The sequence below is a fragment of the Balaenoptera borealis genome (assembly GCF_965194805.1).
Source record: "Balaenoptera borealis genome assembly, chromosome: 6".
Lineage (NCBI taxonomy): Eukaryota > Metazoa > Chordata > Mammalia > Artiodactyla > Balaenopteridae > Balaenoptera > Balaenoptera borealis.
In genome coordinates this window covers 73,625,690-73,651,306 of record NC_138863.1, presented here as the reverse complement: position 1 = coordinate 73,651,306, position 25,617 = coordinate 73,625,690, and the positions used below count along the sequence as shown (strand labels likewise).

The following is a 25,617-nucleotide window of genomic DNA, read 5'->3' as shown; positions in this document are numbered from 1 at the left end:
AATTCATTATGATTCAGTTCACTGTTTAACATCTTCATTTATAGATGAACCTCACTAATTCTTATTTTATCAAATCATAAAATAACTCAACAAAACTAACAATACTATCTTATACCACTTCTTGAAAACAACCATTATTCAATATTTCATATTATTAAGATTTTTGTTATTTCAAAATAAAATATTATGAAATAATTGTTTCTGGAACGCTACTAGGAAAATTTTATGTCAGTATTATTTATCTTAATATATATTTAATTATAAAAATGGCTCATGTTCATTATTTAAATTTGGAAAAATATAAATAAGAACAAAGATTTTAATTTTTTAAATTAAATTTATTTTAATACAGCAAGTTCTTATTAGTTACGTATTTTATATATATTAGTGTATATATGTCAATCTCAATCTCCCAATTCATCCCACCACCACCATTCCCCCTCCACCCCGACCCCAGCTGTCCCCCCTTAGTGTCCATACGTTTGTTCTCTACATCTGTGTCTCTATTTCTGCCTTGCAAACTGGTTCATCTGTACCATTTTTCTAGATTCTACATATATGCGTTAATACACGGTATTTGTTTTTCTCTTTCTGACTTACTTCACTCTGTATGACAGTCTCTAGATCCATCCACATCTCTACAAATGACCCAATTTCGTTCCTTTTTATGGCTGAGTAATATTCCATTGTACATATGTACCACATCTTCTTTATCCATTCGTCTGTCAATGGGCATTTAGGTTGCTTCCATGACCTGACTATTGTAAATAGTGCTGCAATGAACATTGGGGTGCATGTGTCTTTTTGAATTATGGTTTTCTCTGGGTATATGCCCAGTAGTGGGATTGCTGGGTCATATGGTAATTCTAGTTTTTAGTTTTTTAAGGAACCTCCATACTGTTCTCCATAGTGGCTGTATCAATTTACATTCCCACCAACAGTGCAAGAGGGTTCCCTTTTCTCCACACCCTCTCCAGCATTTGTTTGTAGATTTTCTGATGATGCCCATTCTAACTGGTGTAAGGTATACCTCATTGCAGTTTTGATTTGCATTTCTCTAATAATTAGTGATGTTGAGCAGATTTTCATGTGCCTCTTGGCCATCTGCATGTCTTCTTTGGAGAAATGTCCCTTTAGGTCTTCTGCCCATTTGTGGATTGGGTTGTTTGTTTTTTTTAATATTGAGCTGCATGAGCTGTTTATATATTTTGGAGATTAATCCTTTGTTGATTTGTCAGCAAATATTTTCTCCCATTCTGAGGATTGTCTTTTCATCTTGTTTATGGTTTCCTTTGCTGTGCAAAAGCTTTTAAGTTTCATTAGGTCCCATTTGTTTATTTTTGTTTTTATTTCCATTACTCTAGGAGGTGGATCAAAACAGATCCTGCTGTGATTTATGTCAAAGAATGTTCTTCCTATGTTTTCCTCTAAGAGTTTTACAGTGTCCAGTCTTACATTTAGGTCTTTCATCCATTTTGAGTTTGTTTATTTATTTATTTATTTATTTATTTATTTATTTATTTTAACATCTTTAAGTATAATTGCTTTACAATGGTGTGTTAGTTTCTGCTTTAAAACAAAGTGAATCAGTTATACATATACATATGTTCCCATATCTCTTCCCTCTTGCATCTCCCTCCCTCCCACCCTCCCTATGCCACCCCTCTAGGTGGTCACAAAGCACCGAGCTGATCTCCCTGTGCTATGCGGCTGCTTCCCACTAGCTATCTATTTTACATTTGGTAGTGTATATATGTCCATGACACTCTCTCACCCTGTCACATCTCACCCCTCCCCCTCCCCATATCCTCAAGTCCATTCTTTAGTAGGTCTGTGTCTTTATTCCCATCTTGCCACTAGGTTCTTCATGGCCTTTTTTTTTTTTCCCCTTAGATTCCATATATATGTGTTAGCATACTGTATTTGTTTTTCTCTTTCTGACTTACTTCACTCTGTATGACAGACTCTAACTCCATCCACCTCATTACAAATACCTCCATTTCATTTCTTTTTATGGCTGAGTAATATTCCATTGTATATATGTGCCACATCTTCTTTATCCATTCATCCGATGATGGACACTTTGGTTGCTTCCATGTCCTGGCTATTGTAAATAGAGCTGCAATGAACATTTTGGTACATGACTCTTTTTGAATTATGGTTTTCTCAGGGTATATGCCCAATAGTGGGATTGCTGGGTCGTATGGTAGTTCTATTTTTAGTTTTTTAAGGAACCTCCATACAGTTCTCCATAGTGGCTGTATCAATTTACATTCCCACCAACAGTGCAAGAGTGTTCCCTTTTCTCCACACCCTCTCCAGCATTTATTGTTTCTAGATTTTTTGATGATGGCCATTCTGACCGGTGTGAGATGATACCTCATTGTAGTTTTGATTTGCATTTCTCTAATGATTAAGGACGTTGAGCATTCTTTCATGTGTCTGTTGGCCATCTGTATATCTTCTTTGGAGAAATGCCTGTTTAGGTCTTCTGCCCATTTTTGGATTGGGTTGTTTGTTTTTTTGTTATTGAGCTGCATGAGCTGCTTGTAAATCTTGGAGATTAATCCTTTGTCAGTTGCTTCATTTGCAAATATTTTCTCCCATTCTGAGGGTTGTCTTTTGGTCTTGTTTATGGTTTCCTTTGCTGTGCAAAAGCTTTTAAGTTTCATTAGGTCCCATTTGTTTATTTGTGTTTTTATTTCCATTTCTCTAGGAGCTGGGTCAAAAAGGATCTTACTGCGATTTATGTCATAGAGTGTTCTGCCTATGTTTTCCTCTAAGAGTTTTACAGTGTCCAGTCTTACATTTAGGTCTTTCATCCATTTTGAGTTTATTTTTGTGTACGGTGTTAGAGAGTGTTCTAATTTCATTCTTTTACATGTACTTGTCCAATTTTCCCAGCACCACTTATTGAAGAGACTGTCTTTTCTCCACTGTATATCCTTGCCTCCTTTGTCATAGATTAGTTGACCATAGGTGCATGGGTTTATCTCTGGGCTTTCTATCCTGTTCCATTGATCTATATTTCTGTTTTTGTGCCAGCACCATATTGTCTTGATTATTGAAGGTTTGTAGTATAGTCTGAAGTCAGGGAGTCTGATTCCTCCAGCTCCGTTTTTTTACCTCAAGATTACTTTGGCTATTTGGGGTCTTTTGTGTCTCCATACAGACTTTAAGATTTTTGGTCCTAGTTCTGTAAAAAATGCCACTGGTAATTTGATAGGGATTCCACTGAATCTGTAGATTGCTTTGGGTAGTAGAGTCATTTTCACAATATTGATTCTTCCAATCCAAGAACATGGTATATCTCTCTATCTGTTTGTATCATCTTTAATTTCTTTCATCAGTGTCTTATAGTTTCCTGCATACAGGTCTTTTGTTTCCCTAGGTAGGTTTATTCCTTGGTATTTTATTCTTTTTGTTGCAATGGGGAATGGGATTGTTTACTTAATTTCTCTGTCTGATCTTTCGTTGTCAGTGTACAGGAATGCAAGAGATTTCTGTGCATTAATTTTTATTTATTTATTTATTTGGCTGCTATGGGGTCTTCGTTGCTTTGCACGGGGTTTCTTTAGCTGCGGCGAGCGGGGGCTACTCTTTGCTGCGGTGCATGGGCTTATTGTGGTGGCTTCTCTTGTTGAAGAGCACGGGCTCAAGGCGCGTGGGCTTCACTAGTTGTGGCATGCGGGCTCAGTAGTTGTGGCTTGCAGGCTCTAGAGCGGATGCTCAGTATTTGTGGCACACGGGCTTAATTGCTCTGCGGCATGTGGGATCTCCCTGGACCAGGGCTCGAACTCATGTCCCCTGCATTGGCAGGCAGATTTTTAACCACTGCGCCACCAGGGAAGTCCCTCTGTGCATTAATTTTGTATCCTGCAACTTTACCAAATTCATTGATTAGCTCTAGTAGTTTTCTGGTGGCATCCTTAGGATTATCTATGTACAGTATCATGTCATCTGTAAACAGTGACAGTTTTACTTCTTTTCCAATTTGTATTCCTTTTATTTCTTTTTCTTCTCTGATTGCCAAGGCTAAGACTTCCAAACCTATGCTGAATAACAGTGGCGAGAGTGGACATCCTTGTCTTGTTCCTGATCTTAGAGGAAATGCGTTCAGTTTTTCACCATTGAGAATGATGTTTGCTGTGGGTTTGTCATATATGGCCTTTATTGTGTTGAGGTAGGTTCCCTCTATGCTCACTTTCTGGAGAGTTTTTATCAATAAATTGGTGATGAATGTTGTCAAAAGCTTTTTCTGCATCTACTGAGATGATCATATGGTTTTTATTCTCCAATTTGTTAATATGGTGTATCACAGTGATTGATTTTTTTGTATATTGAAGAATCCTTGCAACCCTGGGATAAATCCCACTTGATCATGGTGTATGATCCTTTTAATGTGTTGTTGGATTCTGTTTGCTAGTATTTTGTTGAGGATTTTTGCATCTATATTCATCAGTGATATTGGTCTGTAACTTTCTTTTTTTGTAGTATATTTGTCTGGTTTTGGAATCAGGGTGATGGTGGCCTCGTAGAATGAGTTTGGGAGTGTTCCTTCCTCTGCAATTTTTTGGAAGAGCTTGAGAAGGATGGGTGTTAGCTCTTCTCTAAATGCTTGATAGAATTCACCTGTGAAGTCATCTGGTCCTGGACTTTTGTTTGTTGGAAGATTTTTCATCACAGTTTCAATTTCATTACTTGTGATTGGTTTGTTCATATTTTCTGTTTCTTCCTGGTTCAGTCTTGAAAGGTTATACCTTTCTAAGAATTTGTCCATTTCTTCCAGGTTATCCATTTTATTGGCATAGAGTTGCTTGTAGTAGTCTCTTATGATGCTTTGTATTTCTGTGGTGTCCGTTGTAACTTCTCCTTTTTCATTGCTAACTTTATTGATTTAAGTCATCTCCCTATTTTTCTTGATGAGTCTAGCTAAAGGTTTATCAATTTTGTTTATCTTCTCAAAGAACCAGCTTTTAGTTTTATTGATCTTTGCTATTGTTTTCTTTGTTTCTATTTCATTTAATTCTGCTCTGACCTTTATGATTTCTTTCCATCTACTAACTTTGGGTTTTGTTTGTTCTTCTTTCTCTAGTTCCTTTAGGTGTAAGGTTAGATTATTTATTTGCGATTTTTCTTGTTTCTTGAGGTAGGATTGTATTGCTATAAACTTCCCTCTTAGGACTGCTTTTGCTGCACCCCATAGGTTTTGGGTCACCATGTTTTCATTGTCACTTGTCTCTAGGTATTTTTTGATTTCCTCTTTGATTTCTTCAGTGATCTCTTGGTTATTTAGTAACATATTGTTTAGCTTCCATGTGCTTGTGTTTTTTACGTTTCTTTCCCTGTAATTTATTTCTAATCTCATAGTGTTGTGGTCAGAAAAGATGCTTGATATGATTTCAGTTTTCTTAAATTTCCTGAGGCTTGATTTGTGACCCAAGATGTGATCTATCCTCGAGAATGTTCCGTGTGCACTTGAGAAGAAAGTGTAATCTGCTGTTTTTGGATGGAATGTCCAATAATCATCAATTAAATCAATCTGGTCTTTTGTGTCTTTTAAAGCTTCTGTTTCCTTATTAATTTTCTTTCTTTTTAACATCTTTATTGTAGTATAATTGCTTCACAATGTTGTGTTAGTTTCTGCTGTATAACAAAGTGAATCAGCTATACGTACACATATATCCCCATATCCCCTCCTTCTTGTGTCTCCCTCCCACCCTCCTTATCCCACCCCTCTAGGTGGTCACAAAGCATTGAGCTGATCTCCCTGTGCTATGTGGCTGCTTCCCACTAGCTATCTATTTTACATTTGGTAGTGTATATATGTCAATGCCACTCTCTCACTTCGTCCCCGCATACCCTTCCCCCTCCCCGTGTCCTCAAGTCCATGCTTATTAATTTTCTGTCTGCATAATATGTCCACTGGTGTAAGTGAGGTGTTAAAGTGCCCCACTATTATTGTGTTACTGTTGATTTCCTCTTTTATAGCTGCTAGCATTTGCCTTATGTATTGAGGTGCTCCTATGTTGGGTGCATATATATTTATAATTGTTATATCTTCTTCTTGGATTGATCCCTTGATCATTATGTAGTGTCCTTCCTTGTCTCTTGTGACATTCTTTATTTTAAAGTCTACTTTATCTGATATGAGTATTGCTACTCCAGCTTTCTTTTGATTTCCATTTGCATGGAGTATCTTTTTCCATCCCCTCACTTTCAGTCTGTATGTGTCCTTAGGTCTCAAGTGGTCGTCTGTAGACAGCATATATATGGGTCTTGTTTTTGTATCCATTCAGCGAGCCTGTGTCTTTTGGTTGGAGCATTTAATCCATTCACATTTAAGGTAATTATCGATACGTATGTTCCTATTACCATTTTCTTAATTGTTTTGTGTTTGTTTTTGTAGGTACTTTTCTTGTCTTGTGTTTCCCACTTAGAGAAGTTCCTTTAGCATTTGTTGCACAGCTGGTTCAGTGGTGCTGAATTCTCTTAGCTTTTGTTTGTCTGTAAAGCTTTTGATTTCTCTGTCGAATCTGAATGAGATCCTTGCTGGGTAGAGTAATCTTGGTTGTAGGCTCTCTCCTTTCATCACTTTAAATATATCGTGCCACTCCCTTCTGGCTTGTAGAATTTATTCTGAGAAATCAGCTGTTAATCTTATGGGAGTTCCTTTATATGTTATTTGTCATTTTTCCCTTGTTGCTTTTAATAATTTTTCTTTGTCTTTAATTTTTGTCAATTTGATTACTATATGTCTTGGCATGTTTCTCCTTGGATTTATCCTGCCTGGGACTCTCTGTACTTCCTGGACTTGGGTGGCTATTTCCTTTCCCATGTTAGGGAAGTTTTCGACTATAATCTCTTCAAACATTTTCTTGGGTCCTTTCTCTCTCTCTTCTCCTTCTGCGACCCCTATAATGTGAATGTTGGTGTGTTTAATGTTGTCCCATTGGTCTCTTAGGCTGTCTTCATTTCTTTTCATTCTTTTTTCTTTATTCTGTTCTGCAGCAGTGAATTCCACCACTCTGTCTTCCAGGTCACTTCTCAGTTATTCTGCTCTTGATTCCTTCTAGTGTATTTTTCATTTCAGTTATTGTATTGTTCATCTGTGTTTGTTTGTTCTTTAATTCTTCTAGGTCTTTGTTAAACATTTCTTGCATCTTCTCGATCTTTGCCTCCATTCTTTTTCCAAGGTCCTGGATCATCTTCACTATCATTATTCTGAATTCTTTTTCTGGAAGGTTGCCTATCTTCACTTAATTTAATTGTTTTTCTGGGGTTTTATCATTTTCCTTCATCTGACACATAGTCCTCTGCCTTTTCATTTTGTCTATCATTCTGTGAATGTGGTTTTCGTTCCACAGGCTGCAGGATTGTAGTTCTTCTTGCTTCTGCTGTCTGTCCTCTGGTGGATGAGGCTATCTAAGAGGCCTGTGCAAGCTTCCTGATGGGAGGCACTGGTGGTGGGCAGAGCTGGGTGTTGCTCTGGTGGGCAGTGTTCAGTACAACTTTAATCTGCTTGTCTGCTGATGGGTGGGGCTGAGTTCCCTCCCTGTTGGTTGTTTGGCCTGAAGCAGCCCAGCACTGGAGGCTATAGGATGTTTGGTGGGGCTAATGGTGGACTCCGGGAGGGCTTATGCCAAGGAGTACTTCCCAGACCTTCTGCTGCCAGTGTCCTTGTCCCCATGGTGAGCCACAGCCACCCCCCACCTCTGCAGGAGACCCTCCAACACTAGCAGGTAGGTCTGGTTCAGTCTCCTATGGGGTCACTGTTCCTTCCCTCTGGGTCTTGATGTGCACACTACTTTGTGTGTGCCCTCTAAGAGTGGAGTCTCTATTTCACCCAGTCCTGTCAAAGTCCTACAGTCAAATCCCACTAGCCTTCAAAGTCTGATTTTCTGGGAATTCCTCCTTCCGTTGCTGGACCCCCAGGTTGGGAAGCCTGACGTGGGGCTCAGAACCTTCACTCCAGTGGGTGGACTTCTGTGGTATAATTGTTCTCTAGTTTGTGAGTCACCCACCTAGTGGTTATGAGATTTGATTTTATTGTGATTGCACCCCTCCTGCCATCTCACTGAGGCTTCTCCTTTGTCTTTGGATGTGGGGTATCTCTTTTGGTGAGTTCCAGTGTCTCCCTGTCGAAGATTGTTCAGCAGTTAGTTGTGATTCCAGTGCTCTTGCAAGAGGGAGTGAGCACATGTCCTTCTACTCTGCCATCTTGAACCAATCTAGAACAATGATTTTTAAAAACACATCTTAAAAAACCCCTACCAGCTAAACAAAGATGCCATCAACCTATTTTCTTTTCTTTCAGTTCTTTTTAACAAATAGATTTTTAAATAGTTGGAATTACATAACTTTACAGTCTGTGTTTTTCACTTAACTTTATGTCATTAACATTTCCCCATATTATAATGTTCTCTTTGAAACACATGGTTTATGGATGCCAAGTGCCTGTGCCATACATTACATAGTCTACTACTGACTTTAATGTTGAAGTATTTTCTATCATAAACAGCACTCAAATGGATATTTTTGTACCTATAATTTTTTCACATTTAAGTCTATTAAGATGATTTACAGAAATGGTCAAAGGGAATGAACTTTAAAATGTTTTTTTGTTTTCTAAAAGGCCTACACCTAATCACAGTCCCACCACTAGAGAATTGTGCAGTTTTCATCTGACTTTTATTCACTCCTTTAGCAATTACAAGAACAAAAATAAAAGCTCTCAGATCCACTATCTCAAATCTTCACATTCCCTCTTTTAGGTGGGTGTAGCAGATATTCATTTCCTCCATAAAACAAGGAAATTGAATTCAGAGTGGTCAAAGGTGGTTAACAAATTACACTATATAGTGGCAGAGCTAGGACTTGGACCAAATTCTTCTAAGTCCAATTTCCAGGGTTCTTGCCCACTGCACTAGCTGGGCTTTTTGAGTCATTGTAACTGAGAATAGTCCGTTAATTGACAGGGGGCATTGAAGAAAGGGGAGGAAGAGGAGGAGGAGGTTAGCTAGACAAAGAAGGAGGAGGAGGAGAAGGAAGGAAGGGTGGCGGGGCAGGGGAGGAGAAGAAATAAATCTATGATATTCATTAACAGTAGGGGCTACATTGCTCCCTCCCCCTCCCATCTCTCCTAGGGCACAGGTGTGATGGTGCGGGCTGATTGGATGTGACCCGCCCATTTCCCTACTCCTCTGCAGTCAGCGGCTCTTTGCTCTTTCATGGCCTCCCTCAATCTTTTGCTTCATCTTTTCAGTGGAACCTCTTTTCCTACTGCTGTTTCTGATGTTTATGCTCCAAGAGTAAATTGATCAAGGCTGTCTTTGATACTCATTAATTGGACTTTATCTGAATTCAAATGTTAGGTTTGAGGTTCATGCCTCACAATGACTTTTCCAGGACCCTTACATAAGGATAATTCTGATTAATTAAATGATCTATCATAATTAATAAACTAACATGAACATCTAATTAATAACTAAAAAGACTGATGTTTTTGAGATAGAAAGTGATCTATTATTTACATATCTAGGTATCTGTCTCTCTACCTGACTAGATTTTTATCAGCACTTATTCTCATACTTTGTCATAACCACTATCCAACCTTATAAGCTCATAATCCACCTGGCTGTGGACCATTTCAATAGATTCTCTTTTGGATAAAAAGACATGCTCTGGTTTAGAACCCATTTTTTTCTACCAGAGAACCACTCTATTGATTGGGCCATTTTGATGCACAGGAGGCAAAAGTGTGTGTGTGTGGTGGTGGGGGTGTAGATTGGTGAGCAGGTAACGTAGTTCCAAATGATCAGAACTGGCTGTTTAACCTATTCTTTAGAGGCAACAGGTAAAGTCTGACATATTTATAGATGCTCTTCTCAGAAACTTGTCTCCTTCCAGTTACATTCTTATCTTTGAATAAGAACATGCTAGGTTCAATTTCTCGACTCCCTTAAATACCAGGGCAGCAATTCTAGCTAACAAGAGAGGACATAATCCATCAGTACCTGAAAACTCAGCCTTGTCTTCACAGAGATGATAATCATTATTAATAGCACTATCTTCAAAGAAAAGGAGAACTCTGGGTGTGCAAAATTTTAAATCTTAAAGATTCTGACAACCATTCCTATTTTATTCATTTTCTTACTTACTATACTTAAAAGGTTTTGTTAGTTGCTACTTCAAAATATCAATGGCTTAACACAATGTAAGTTTGTTTCTCACTCACACTGAGTACCAAGTGGGTGTTCCTGGTCAATCGGTGGCTTTCCTCCAATTGGTGATTAGGGACCCAGGCTCCTTCTATCTTGTTGCTCTGTCACCTTCAAGGAGTGCCTTGCAAAGTTTCCCTGGGTGTCAGCACCCATTCAGCAGACGAACAGAAGACAATCTATAGGATCACCAATGGGAGATTTCTATGGGCTAGAACTGGAAGTGACACTCATCATTTCTGTTCACATTCTAGCAGCTGGAACTCAGGCATATGGCCTCATCTAACTGAAGAGAAAGCTGGGAAGTTGAGTTTAGTAGTGTGCCCAGAAAGAAGGGGGAACAGTTTTGGTAAACAGCTAATGTCTTTTGTCATATAGACTTGAATCAATCAATCAGTTGAAAAATATAGTGGACTATCTTTAGAAGTTATCTACTCAAATTCAACCTCCAAATATATCTTTTATAAAATCAGTAACTGGTACCCTCCAATCTCTCCCTAGAAATTTCAAGTAACATGGAAAAGCATTATCTTATAACACTATGTAATATGTATTTTAAGTCTCTATACTCCTTTATTAACAGACAAAATACATATACTGCAGTAGGACCAGATAAATACAACATGGCAAAGCTAAGTCTTTCAAGACACTAGGCATATTTGAAAGTGAGTTCATTCTGGCAGTCTTTAGGCAAAGTCCTTAACATAGTTTTGTAATGCTTCAGACTCCTTCCCAAGACATTTCTATCTTCTTTGACAAAACCAGGACAAATGATCATTTTTTGGGGGGGACATAAATCACAGAAAGTGTCACTTAAAGTCATTGTTGGTTGGTGGTCTTCAGCCATATTTTCCTCCTCGTCAAAGCAGCCAGACTGAAAATTGTGTCCAGAGGTGATATTTAGTAAGTCTGATTTAGAAGTAAGTCTTCAAGAACAAAAACGCTTTTGTCTACACTTATCATCTTTATGTCTCCAGAAACATTCAGAAATTCCTGCTGATTACAGCAATATCTACAGTTCAAAGAAGAATTCAAACCACAAGCTCTTCCAACATCTGTTTTGGTTTTATGGTCAATCTGAATAGTTGTAATTTACATTTACTGGCACCACACACTGAGGTTATTTTCAAACTACTGTATTTTGTAGAAAGGAAACAACAACAACAAAAATGACCTCCTTGTACTTGGATCTTGAGCCAAGTCTTAACTATCCATATGAACAGAGGGGAAAATTTCACGAATAATCAATACTAATTTAAAAACTTACCTTAGACCATGGTCTTATCCTCTTTGCTACTCAGCCTTGATGGCTAACTTTCATTGCAGTTCATTACCAACTTTAGGCCCCAACAGAGAAACTCATAAGAAAGACACAGAAAAGATAATAATGAGGGTAGAAGAGAGGCAGAGGGCCTGGATAAAAGGATAATTACATCCCACAATCGAGAATGAGGGTGGCACAGGAATTTTTGCTAAATGGAAATAAAATGCATCATGTAATGAGACCACCCAATACTCACAGTAAATTGTGAATCGGGCACCTAATTCTACAACCTCAGTTAGTTATTTCCTTAGGCAGATACTCTTTATCCCTGTGAGGGGCCTCACTGGCAATCCTTCTGAAGCTCTGCCTAACGCTGCCCACATCAGTCAGGCACTACCAGCTGCCTTTTCCTTACTGGATTTGAACTAGCTTCATTTGCACTAAATTCCACAAATACAGAAACAAATAAGCAAGCTCAAAAGCAGGGCTAGGAAATTGCTCTATGATATGAAAAATGGAAGTTGCCATTTGTTGACCACTCAGAAAGTGCCTGGCTTTGTCCCCCATCATGTTCAATCCCATCTTATCCTCACGAAAACCCTCTGAAGGATACTACTTTTTTTGTTGTTGTTGTTGTTGTTGTTTGTCTGTTTCTATTTTGGAGATGATAATCTGAGGCATGTAGAGATTACATGTATAACACTGAACAAACTACTTAATCAGAGACACGGTTGGGGTGTAAAGCCAGGTTTCTCTAACCTCAAAGGTTAGTCCTTTAACCACTGTGTTGCCTTATCTCTCTGACTCGGAGCCTCTTCAGACTCTGTGCACCTCACTGCTCAGCTCAGATTCCAGAATGACTTTGCACCTGGCACCTTTCTGTAGGCTGTGCTTCCTCGGGTCTCTGACATCTGCTGCCACTCCTCCTCCTCACTGCTGAGCCCTGGTCCCCACCAGTGTGGCTGCTCATCCACGCTGCTCTTAGGCCATGCCCATCCTCTCTCTGACATCCACCTCTCCCATCCCTGGGACTGATGTACCCCTAAGAGGCTATTGCACAAGCAACCACCAGACAATTTTATTACCATATTTTATTAGATTTGACACTCTTGACCGCAATCCATATTGTAATTTCAGAGATGTTAAAATGTGAATAAGACAAAAATAAAACCAAATTGTTGGAAATGAAGAAATACCGTAGTGAGATTTCTAGTCTACAATGATAAGGCTTGTTCCATGAAAATGTCTTCTGAATGAGAAGTTGGAAAGTCTTGATGTGCTTTCTTTAAAGCTTTAAATTAACGTAGTATATTTTATAATAAAAACGTATGATTGGGAATGTGGAATCAGAAAACACATCTAAACTTGTAGTTCTCATGTTACTTATTTCCATGTCCTCAGAATTGACACATTAAGCCTATAGCCCACTAATGCCCAACAATAAGCTGCCTATATCTGCTTAAGATGCTTCTTGATGTTCACCATGACAAAAACACCAGGAAACACCCACCTGAACAAAATCAACACTTACTTTGATTTTGTGATTATCTTTTTCATTACTAATTATGTGCATAAACTATGTTTCTGGTTGCCTTATTTACCGGTTAATGATGCCAATTAGTTAACTCATGAACATAACCCATAACATCTACATATACCCTTAAGAATATAATTGAAAAATAAAATAAAAACATTAAAGTTGAAAGCTGACCCTTGCTTTTTATCTCAGTTACTAAGGCAGGTGATTGTTTATTTTTATTAACAGTTTGTCTGCGTTGGTGGAAGCCCTAACAGAATGAAAGCATTTGCACTCTTTATGCACAAGGAGCTCAGATTGGAAGACAGTGAAGAGGACGTCAAGGACATCTGCGCCGGGACTGACAGATATTGTATGTACAAAATTGGTCCCGTGCTCTCTATCAGTGTAAGTACTCAATGGCTGCACGTCACGTAGTCATCACAAGCTAGCAAAAGAAAGTGGGAACTTCCAAATACAGGAGTTCTTTTTCCCCTCCTGCTTTGTATTTTCACACAATAAATTAAGTGTCCAGGTGTGACATTCATAGTTGGAAAAAGTCCTAGGGGCAGAAAATAACATTCAGTGCTACTTTGGTTTGCTTTATTAGTTACCACTTAGCTATGCAAGTTAGGGGGAAAAAACCCTCAAAGCACACTTCCTCTCTTTAGTTTGTAACTGATTAATAAGCCACCAGAAATTTTTTCTCCTCTATCCTTTATCCAGCTTTGGGAATGTTGGGCTTTTAGTACACAGGGGCCAATTTTCAGGATTACCCAAGTGGTGCCATTTAACACTGTAATATGCTCACTGAAAAGCTGCTAATACATTTCCATGGAGCTCTTGCAAACTGCTCTCCTGTATTTAGAATATGTTAACAGCTCTGGACACACAGTGTCCTGAGACAATATGAAAGTGGAATGACTTGCAATTTTAGGGAACACAGAGACCCTTTCCCTCTTGGACTCAGGACAGCATACCCTTAGCAGAGTGTATATGCATGTGCACCCAGCTTGCCTTCCAAGTGGGTCTCTCTGCCACAGGGCTGTATTCTGAAACGATAGCTCTGAGTCTGTACATATCTGGACACTGCAGCTCTCATAAGGGGCACAGCTAAGCATGCCAGGTGACAAGGGAAGAATCCACTACAGAGATGTGATAATTCTAAGGAGCTGGATTATATGTGACTCCCGCACTGGGGAATAACTACTATCTATCAATTGCTCTATGGTACGTGGAGATGGAAGGATGGATGATCATGGCTGGAAGCCTAGACTGAAGAAGGGAAAATTATGCAACACCAGTGGGACAGCCAAGTTGGTCTCCCCTCTGGGACAAAATACATGAAACCTGCTTTGGGCTCACATGGGAGAATCCATTCGTTCATTCATTCATTCAACAATTACAGAAAAGCTACATTAGAAAGAAACTGAGTAACCCCTGATCTTGGCACATTTTGTCCTGCTAACTTTTGTTTGACTTTTAGACTACAACTCTTTGTCCTTTTTTTGCACAATGGGTAGGGACAGAAAAGTAAAATTTATAAAAATGTGAAACTATCATAAACAAGTAGTAAAACTTCAGAGTAAGATATAAAAACAGCAGTAGACTGATCCTGCTGTCCATCAGGGAAAAAGAACTGAAATATGCATCATGTCCAGAGGGGTCAGACAATTAGAAATGAACCTCACTAGGCAGAAAGAGGATTTCCAGTTGAGACCGCTTCTTTGAAAATTCTTCCTTTCCAGCAGCTGCTGAGGTGTGTGTGTGTGTGTGTGTGTGTGTGTGTGTGTGTGTGTGAGAGAGAGAGAGAGAGAGAAAGAAAGATAGAGAGTCTAGCAGAAACATACAAGCCCATTTGTCATTTTATCACCATGCCACATATTAAGTGATAATCATAAACCTATCAAATATCTGATTTAGGAGGAACCTAATAGATTAAATAATGGTTCATTTTCTTAATATACAATTGAGGAAATGAGATTTAGAGAGTTTACTCATTAGTGGTAGAGTCCAGTCTTGTTAATCTTGGACATACATTTTTTTTTTTTTGATTAAGTAATGTTTTTAATTTTGATCAACTTAAAAAATACAGAAAAATGCAAATAAGGAACTGTAGCCATATTCAGAATTAGTGATATACATGTTTCCAACTTTTGTGTATGTATCTACCCATCTATCTGATTTCTTTCTTTCTCTCTTTCTTTCTCTCTTCCTTTCTTCCTTCCTTTCTTCCTTTCTTTCCTTTCTTTTTTTCTTTTCTTTCTTTCTTTCTTTTTCTTTCTTTCTTTCTTTTTATTTCTTTCTTTTTTCTTTCTTTCCTCTTTTTCTTTCCATCTATCATCGATACGTGTATGCATGTATGTGTGTATGTATGTATCTCTCTAAAGTTTCCTTCAAATTTCCTCTATTCTTCAAATAGTCTGCTATAACAGCTGTTTTGTGTGTATTTCATGTATCAATTCAGATTTTTTTTCTAATGTTTTGGTATTATTTTGTCAATGGGTGATAGAATATACATTTTATTTGTTTCTTTTTGTTGATATTGTAGTTGCTTTTATTTAACTGATTAATTGCTGTCTTTATTGGGGGGGTTATCATTTTTACTTATTTTTTTTTCCTTCAGCATTGTTCTTTTTTTTTGAATTTTATTATTTTTTTTAAACAGCAGGTTCTTATTAATTACCTATTTTATGCATATTAGTGTATATTTGTCAATCCCAATCTCCCAATTCATCCCACCACCACCCCCACCCTCGGTCGCTTTCCCCCCTTGGTGTCCATACGTTTGTTCTCTACATCTGTGTCTCTATTTCTGCCTTGCAAACCGGTTCATCTGTACCATTTTTCTAGATTCCAAATAAATGCATTAATATACAATAGTTGATTTTCTCTTTCTGACTTACTTCACTTTGTATGACAGTCTCTAGATCCATCCGCGTCTCTACAAATGACCCAATTTCATTCCTTTTTATGGCTGAGTAATATCCCATTGTATATACGTACCACATCTTCTTTATCCATTTGTCTGTCGATGGGCATTTAGGTTGCTTCTATGACCTGGTTATTGTAAATAGTGCTGCAATGAACATTGGGGTGCATGTGTCTTTTTGAATTATGGTTTTCTTTGGGTATATGCCCAGTAGTGGGATTGCTGGGTCATATGGTAATTCTAGTTTTAGTTTTTTAAGGAACCTCCATCCTGTTCTCCATAGTGGCTGCATCAATTTACATTCCCACCAACAGTGCAAGAGGGTTCCCTTTTCTCCACACCCTCTCCAGCATTTGTTGTTTGTAGATTTTCTGATGATGCCCATTCTAACTGGTGTAAGGTATACCTCATTGCAGTTTTGATTTGCATTTCTCTAATAATTAGTGATGTTGAGCAGATTTTCATGTGCCTCTTGGCCATCTGCATGTCTTCTTTGGAGAAATGTCTCTTTAGATCTTCTGCCCATTTTTGGACTCGGTTGTTTGTTTTTTTAATATTGAGTTGCATGAGCTGTTTATATATTTTGGAGATTAATCCTTTGTCTGTTGATTCGTTTGCAAATATTTTCTCCCATTCTGAGGGTTGTCTTTTCGTCTTGTTTATAGTTTCCTTTGCTTTGCAAAAGCTTTTAAGTTTCATTAGGGCTCATTTGTTTTTGTTTTTATTTCCATTACTCTAGGAGGTGGGTCAAAAAAGATCTTGCTGTGGTTTATGTCCAAGAGTGTTCTTCCTATGTTTTCCACTAAGAGGTTTACGGTGTCTGGTCTTACATTTAGGTCTTTAATCCATTTGGAGTTTATTTTTGTGTATGGTGTTAGGGAGTGTTCTAATTTCATTCTTTTACATGTAGCTGTCCAGTTTTCCCAGCACCACTTATTGAAGAGACTGTCTTTTCTCCATTGTATATCCTTGCCTCCTTTGTCATTGATTAGTTGACCATAGGTGTGTGGGTTTATCTCTGTGCTTTCTATCCTGTTCCATTGATCTATATTTCTGTTTTTGTGCCAGTACCATACTGTCTTGATTACTGAAGCTTTGTAGTATAGTCTGAAGTCGGAGAGTCTGATTCCTCCAGCTCCATTTTCTTCCCTCAAGATTGCTTTGGCTATTAGGGGTCTTTTGTGTCTCCATATAAATTTTAAGATTTTTTGTTCTAGTTCTGTAAAAAGTGCCATTGGTAATTTGATAGGGATTGCATTGAATCTGTAGATTGCTTTGGGTAGTAGAGTCATTTTTACAATATTGATTCTTCCATTCCAGGAACACGGTATATCTCTTCATCTGTTTGTGTCATCTTTGGTTTCTTTCATCAGTGTCTTACAGTTTTCTGAGTACAGGTCTTTTACCTCCTTAGGTAGGTTTATTTCTAGGTATTTTATTCTTTTTGTTGCAATGGTGAATGGGATTGTTACCTTAATTTCTCTGTCTGATCTTTCGTTTTTATTGTATAGGAATGCAAGAGATTTCTTGCATTAATTTTGTATCCTGCAACTTTACCAAATTCATTGATTAGCTCTAGTAGTTTTCTGGTGGCATCCTTAGGATTATCTATGTACAGTATCATGTCATCTGCAAACAGTGACAGTTTTACTTCTTCTTTTCCAATTGGTATTCCTTTTATTTCTTTTTCTTCTCTGATTGCCATGGCTAGAACTTCCAAAACTACGTTGAATAATAGTGGCAAGAGTGGACAGCCTTGTCTTGTTCCTGATCTTAGAGGAAATGGTTTCCATTTTTCACCATTGAGAATGATGTTTGCTGTGGGTTTGTCATATATGGCCTTTATTGTGTTGAGGTAGGCTCCCTCTATGCCCACTTTCTGGAGAGTTTTTATCAATAAATTGGTGTTGAATGTTGTCAAAAGCTTTTTCTGCATCTACTGAGGTGATCATATGGTTTTTATTCTCCAATTTGTTAATATGGTGTATCACATTGATTGATTTTTTGTATATTGAAGAATCCTTGCAACCCTGGGATAAATCCCACTTGATCATGGTGTATGATCCTTTTAATGTGTTGTTGGATTCTGTTTGCTAGTATTTTGTTGAGGATTTTTGCATCTATATTCATCAGTGATATTGGTCTGTAACTTTCTTTTTTTGTAGTATCTTTGTCTGGTTTTGGAATCAGGGTGATGGTGGCCTCGTAGAATGAGTTTGGGAGTGTTCCTTCCTCTGCAATTTTTTGGAAGAGCTTGAGAAGGATGGGTGTTAGCTCTTCTCTAAATGTTTGATAGAATTCACCTGTGAAGTCATCTGGTCCTGGACTTTTGTTTGTTGGAAGATTTTTCATCACAGTTTCAATTTCATTACTTGTGATTGGTTTGTTCATATTTTCTGTTTCTTCCTGGTTCAGTCTTGGAAGGTTATACCTTTCTAAGTATTTGTCCATTTCTTCCAGGTTGTCCATTTTATTGGCATAGAGTTGCTTGTAGTAGTCTCTTACGATGCTTTGTATTTCTGTGGTGTCCGTTGTAACTTCTCCTTTTTCATTGCTAACTTTATTGATTTAAGTCATCTCCCTATTTTTCTTGATGAGTCTAGCTAAAGGTTTATCAATTTTGTTTATCTTCTCAAAGAACCAGCTTTTAGTTTTATTGATCTTTGCTATTGTTTTCTTTGTTTCTATTTCATTTCTTTCTGCTCTGACATTTATGATTTCTTTCCATCTACTAACTTTGGGTTTTGTTTGTTCTTCTTTCTCTAGTTCCTTTAGGTGTAAGGTTAGATTATTTATTTGCGATTTTTCTTGGTTCTTGAGTAGGACTGTAATGCTATAAACTTCCCTCTTAGGACTGCCTTTGCTGCACCCCATAGGTTTTGGGTTATCGTGTTTTCATTGTCACTTGTCTCTAGGTATTTTTTGATTCCCTCTTTGATTTCTTCAGTGATCTCTTGGTTATTTAGTAACGTATTGTTTAGCTTCCATGTGCTTGTGTTTTTTACATTTCTTTCCCTGTAATTTATTTCTAATCTCATAGTGTTGTGGTCGGAAAAGATGCTTGATGTGATTTCAGTTTTCTTAAATTTCCCGAGGCTTGATTTGTGACCCAAGATGTGATCTATCCTGGAGAATGTTACCTGTGCACTTGAGAAGGAAGTGTAATCTGCTGTTTTCAGATGGAATGTCCTATAAATATCAATTAAATCTATCTGGTCTATTGTGTCATTTAAATCTGTGTTGCCTTATTAATTTTCTGTCTGGATGATATGTCGATTGGTGTAAGTGAGGTGTTAAAGTCTCCCAGTATTATTGTGTTACTGAATCTTGGACATACAACTAATACAGGTTTGACTGATAGCCTCTAGGAGACTTACAATACATTTGGAAGTCAGAACATGTTCCATGGCAACCAAAAATGGGAAACCCAGAGGTTCAAAGTTTCCATAGTTTAATATTCTTGATGGTGAGAAGGGAACTCAGGTGAAAATATTGTGGTCATGGCTGTAATGGTTTTCTAGATTTGTTAATGAAGAATTAGTGTAAGCCATCACCTAACTGCCAAGATGCCCCTGGTGCTTTTCTGCACACAAAGTCTTTGTGCCCAAGAGTAGAATACTGAAGACCACATTTGACTCTCTCGTGTTATATTAGGAAGGAAATATACACCAATTCTAAACTTAGCTCCAGCTACTACAAATTCCATCATGGAGGATCTTTCTGGAGCATTATTAGAACATACTGTAACCACGAGGAGCGGCCAAATCCTCTAACCTGTGTTGACCCTTATTCTGTGACATTGATTCTACTCTTCCAAATGCCGAGGAAGACCAGAGTTGCAGTCATGATCTATATACTGAATGTGTATCCATTAAATACTCCAAATTGTTAGGTGTAGATGTAACCCACATCTCTACCCTTGTGCCTTTCAGAGCTCATACAGAATTATCAACAAATGAACAAGGACACATGCGAGCAATGAAATGGATTTACTCTTTCATTTAGTATAGTAGAAAAGGACTAAATACATGGTAGCCAAATCTATATTTCCTCAAAATCAAGTCAATCTTGCAAAGAGCTCTGTTTCAAAACTCACTGTGAAGAGCCCAGTGGGGAGCTGAGAAATGGCACTGCCCTGACACACCAGTACACCACGCCATCCCCACCTTCTGCTCTTGACAATGAGGGCTGAACTCAGTTTAACTGACAGGGAGATGCCTCTCTTTGATCATCACAGATGGACCCATCTATCAGCATGTCATGTGGGCGTCAGTTAGAGCTGCCTTACGTTTTCCTCAGCTATGGCAAAGTCATAATGATTACGTAAATTTACCTGAGGGCTGTTAACTTGTAATGAAGGAAGTAAATATGTCCTGTGTGTGTTATCAGTCTGCAAGATGTATAATGACTTTCCCTTTTCTCTCCACAGCATGGCATGGGCATCCCCTCCATTTCTATTATGCTTCATGAACTCATTAAATTACTGTACCATGCCCGGTGCTGTGACGTGACCATTATCAGAATTGGTACATCAGGGGGAATAGGTGAGATGGATTGATTTATATAGTATTACATCCAAGTGGTTGTTCCATACAGGGTAAGCTGTTGGTGTGGTAACACACCAACGTACTCAGAGACCAGAAGAAACCCAGATGGGCTAAAAAGTGTCAGGAGGCTGGGCTTGAGGCAATTGAGAAATTTAAATTTAAAGAAAATTAAAAGAATTTAAAGAAATACATGTGTATATAATCTTTCTCTTTTTCCCTGCATGGAAACCTGGCGTGAGACATTCCGCTGCCCACTGCCCAGATGGACTTAGGTGTTCTTAAGGGGAAGAGTGGAAGATTGCTAGGAAATATGTTTTGAGGATAAGAGTAAGTTTTGAGGGTTCGAATAGATTTTGAAGCTTAGGAATTTTATAAGTGACAGAAATAAGTGCTTTCAAGTAAAAAAAATAAATCACTAAGACTTGCCTTGTTTATCAGCTAAGTAAGCAGACATCAATAGCTCTTAGGAAAACATTGCTTTTAGCTCATGTCAGTGACTACCCTTTTCTTGGCTGGGTCTTTTCCTCATCAACACAGCAGAAGAGATCAGGCCAGGCTTTTAGGGCAGAGTTGGGTGATGCTTCCTAAGGTTTTCTCAGAGCCTCCTCTCCTCCCTTCTTCCTTGGCTGGTCAGGCAGCTAGTCAGGAGCCTTGTTTATACATCCACCCTGGGCTGAGGTAAAGTTCTGTGGAGACCTTCTTCTTTTTCAACCTCTTCTTCAGGAGCAGGTCTTGCAAGGGGATGATTCTACTATGTCACCAAATGCAAATACAGACAGGGCATTGTAACTGGAAAGGTTTGGTTGACAGAGTGACAGGACTGAATGGGAATTATAAAAAAAAAAAAGGCTGAGACTTTGGTCTTAGAATTACACAGATGGCTGAGTCATGCTTCACTAGAAACAAACATGTTCAAAAATATCATGCCCTTTCCACAGCTGTGGTACAGGAATAAAGTCCAGCCAAGGCCCTCATAGATGGATTAAAGAAGGACATCTATGGATGTCCACCCAGAAAGAGAAGGAGAATGTTAGCAATCGTTATTAGATCAGGCATCATTCTGGACTGTTGTTTATCCAATGTTATCCCAAATAAACAATAGTAGGGAATGATGCATTTGGGGATGAAATGGCTAACACTGTTATTAAGATTGCACATAATTCTTGAGTTGTGGGATACAAGGATCTATCTGCATAGCCCATGCCCATGCAATGTACCATCCTGACTGCTGTGGTTGCCCCTTGATATTAACAAGTGTTCAGTGTGGGCAAAGCAACCTGCTGACCATCCAGCTCATGGTCATGGATTCTAGGTCTTTTGTTTGATGGTAACATGATACATACAGCCCATGTAGCACAATGAAGGTCTATGAATTGTGGGAAATTAAAGCAATGTGCTGTTGTGGATTATCTATCATTTTGAAGTTCTGTTCTCATTAAGAACTCTTAGCTTATCAATAAGATGTGTTTGTTTCGTCTTAAAAACATTGATTTGGAGATGAAGGATGTGTAGTTTGTTGTTTTTTTTTTTTTTTTTTGCTGATGTTACCACTCTTTAGATGAGCCAACAAAACTTCATGATGATGAGGTACTCGAATAAATAGTGTCTTGGCCTTTAAGAGACTTTAACTGGGATATAAATGCTCTAATGCATCTAAATATTAGGATGTCATGTGAATAACTTCATTTTTGATTTCCACATTTTCAACTTCCTTCTCAGTCACTTTCCTGTTTTTAGGACACTGTGAGTAATTCAAGAAGATACTTGTTTGATTTCTTTAAAAAGTATCTGACTCACCGAGGCTCTATCATCAGAGCCTACCTTGGGTCTCTAGCTGGATCTTCTAAATTAACCCCATGTTGATCCACATTGGAATTTATTAAGAACCCAGAAGGATATGGCTATGTGCTATGGTAGGGGTTGGTAAATTTTTTCTATACAAGGTCAGACAGTAAATATTTTAGGCTTTGCAGGCCATATGGTTTCTGTTGCAACTTCTCAAATCTGCCATTAGAGTGTGGAAGCAATCATAGAAAATATGCAAATGAGTGAATGTGGCTGTGTTCCAATAAAGCTCTATTTACAAAGATGGGCTGGACCTGGCCCATGGATTGTAGTTTGCAGATCTCTGTCTATGGCATCTCTATGGAAACATTCACTCATTCAACAAATTTTTATTGAATACCTATAATGTGATAGGCATAATGCTACTGGGGAGACAACAGTGGACAGACACTGCTCTTGCCTTCATAGAGCCTATGTTTTATCAGGGCAATAGACAAATAAATGAGTAATTACAAAAAATGTGATGAATGTTAGGACAGAGAGAGTCTAGAGCCCTATCAAAATATATCCCCTCAACCAGGCTCTAAACAGGAATCAGAACAGGTCAAAAACTAGGTCAAAAGCTGGGCCTGGGAAAATTGAATGTAATGTATCTGTGTTGCCTTTTAATTTTTCTCCCTCTGTGGATTCAGATCTTTTGAAGGAAGTGACTTAAGCTGACACCGGAAGAATGAGTTGAAGTTGGTCTGATGAAAGTGTGTGGGGGAGGATGAGGGAACACACCAGGCCAGGGGAATAACAGTTGGCAGAAAATGGTTTCTCAAGTCCCTGAGACTTGAGTTCCTGAGTCCCAGGAGCAAACCAGACTTTGTAGCAACGGAAGGTCAGCCAAGAGGCCTAATTTACATGGGATGGGAGAGGGGAGGAGGGAATGGATGTGATGAGAATCAAAAGGAAGAGAGGACAGAGACGCAAAGAAATTATAGTAATCAAGGAGTTGCAGAGAAGATTAAATATCAAGTAGTCACATCACTTTATGAAAACTACTTTCTGGCAGGCTCACTGAGTTTATTCCTGACCTACTTTATTCAAATTTGAACCTGAAGGCCAGTACTAATTTGCATGTCCAAGAGTCATGTCTGTCTTGAAATTTAAGCCCCATCACATTGTAAATGTGAATCTGGAAAGAAAGCAAATGTAAATGCCTGTTCGGAATGTTATTATTTAATTGCATTTGGAAAAGAAAATAATTTAAAAGATGAAAATGGGGAGAATCATTAGCAATTAGCATTAATTAATGTTGGCAGAAGAGATTACATACTATGTGTCAAAAGTAAACCTAAGTGACATTCTTCTGTAACCACCTATTTATTCCCACACTACAGGGATTGCACCGGGGTCTGTTGTAATAACAGATAGAGCCGTAGACTCCTTTTTTAAGCCCCGGTTTGAACAGGTAATCTTGGATAATGTTGTCACCAGAAGTACTGAACTTGACAAAGAACTGGCTGAGGAACTATTCAACTGTAGCAAAGAAATTCCCGACTTCCCAACCCTCATTGGACATACGATGTGTACCTATGATTTTTATGAAGGTGAGAAGAATTTATAAACTGTGAAAGCAGCAGAAAATTGCCAGCAATACTCTGTTATTCAAACCCACAATTTATATTAAAAACTCCAGTTTAGAAATTCATAGTTGGGGATTAAAAAAGGAACTGAAACAGCCTTTTCAACTTACTAAAGCATAGGAATGTAAGGACATAATAAGCGGTGGAGACACACACATAATGAATTTATTTTGAGAGTGGGTTTAATCCTCCTAGAACAAATTGGATACTCAAATGCAATTTGTGATGTTAGCAAAATCTTATCTCTGTTGATGCCTTCTATTTAAATTGGAAAAGGGGGATATGCTTCTATGTTTCTTCCATTTTGAGGTACAGTCACCTGTACCTTGGAAGGGATCTGGTACCCAGGAAAGAGTGGGAACCATGAAATGGGAAGAGATATTTGGGGGAGGAAATCCCAAAGGGATGGGGTAGTCTCAGAGCAGTTCTTTTATCTCTTGGCCATGAGTAAAATGTCCCCAAATCAAGTTTAGGAACAAAATTGATGGTGACTCCCAAGTAGCAGCTCTTGCCACAAGCGGGGAGGGGCCAGGGGAAAACACCCTACAGGACAGACCTTGCTCATTCCACAAGAAAGAATCTAACCAGGGTTGGTACCATTCCTTGGAGGGCATTCTCGAAATCTTGCAGTGTAGCTGTTTGAGTATGTTCATCAAACTACATATTACCTCATTTTTAATTATTTTTCTTTTCTTTTCCCTTTGGATCAAACTTAAACTATTATATTGAATTCTAAACAGTTATATATGGAGATATATTATCTATAAACATTACTTCAGGTTAGTAAAGGTGTTGTCACCACATGTGTGTTATAAAATAGGGACCACTTTGGGTCTGATAGGGTTGAGACTTTGTCTCAGGCCACTGGCCCCTTCATGGGGAGGGTCACCAACGGGTTTAAGCCAGAACTTGCAAATGGTACCCACTGGAGTCAATGTTTTCTTTGGGCTGCATGGTATTTTTTAGAATATGAATTATTTTGCCAACATTTATAATTTCTGGAGATTTCATATGAAAATCCAGATTTTTGGCTTCTTGAAATAACATAAAATTAAAAATATAAAATAATTTATTCATGGCAGCCCTGGCAAGCCTCGGCCCACATCTGGGGCTACATTCACTGAAGGTGAGGTGAGGCTGCTCCCTTCCAACAGGCAGACCTCGTTGACATTACCTGCTTAACTTGTGGGACATCTGAGTTTGAATCGGCTAAAATAGCACTGCATTAGAGCTGTTGGCAGGCAGCCCTAAGAAGGAAGGCACAAGGAGAAGCAGACAGCAAGGATGGAAATAGCATGAAAGATAGAGGAAAGGGAAAAAAGAGGATTTTGCAATATGGATGGTGACAGAGTCTACTGGCCTCCCTACTTCCAGAGGATGCCCTTGGGGGTGGGGCGCGGTGAAGCCTGTTCCCAGCGCAGCCACGGTGGAGGAGGAGTAACAGCATCAGGCTTTTCTCCACCTCCTTCTGGCCCCACTGGTTGGTACAGATGGAATTCAAGTGCTAAGTAAACACCGAGAGCAGCCTAGAAGGGAAAATGTGATCGCAAAAGAATGGCGTGCAGCCTGAGGTGTGTGGCAGGGGAAAGGTGGACAAATCGACCATCTGTGTATGGCTACCATGGTCATGATGCACAGATGGAGCTGCAATGTCCAAACCACCACCCTGATCCTCAAGTAGCTTAGGATCATCACTGGGGCTTGGAGCCTTTTCTTCTTCCC

The 25,617-nt window shown here is 38.6% G+C and overlaps 1 protein-coding gene across 3 annotated transcripts in view; it reads left to right on the top strand.

Annotated features, from left to right (window-relative positions):
* The window catches only part of UPP2 (uridine phosphorylase 2), a 454,968-nt gene that overhangs the window by 7,072 nt on the left and 422,279 nt on the right, over positions 1-25,617 (top strand). For all 3 annotated transcript variants that reach the window (XR_014245560.1, XM_082395371.1, XM_082395372.1), the window contains exons 3-5: positions 13,250-13,408; positions 20,362-20,476; positions 23,650-23,859. Coding sequence is in view for 2 of the 3 variants with exons in the window: in XM_082395371.1 (XP_082251497.1) it covers positions 13,250-13,408; positions 20,362-20,476; positions 23,650-23,859 (484 nt within the window). In the remaining variant the exon portion in view is untranslated. The remainder of the gene's footprint in view (positions 1-13,249; positions 13,409-20,361; positions 20,477-23,649; positions 23,860-25,617) is intronic.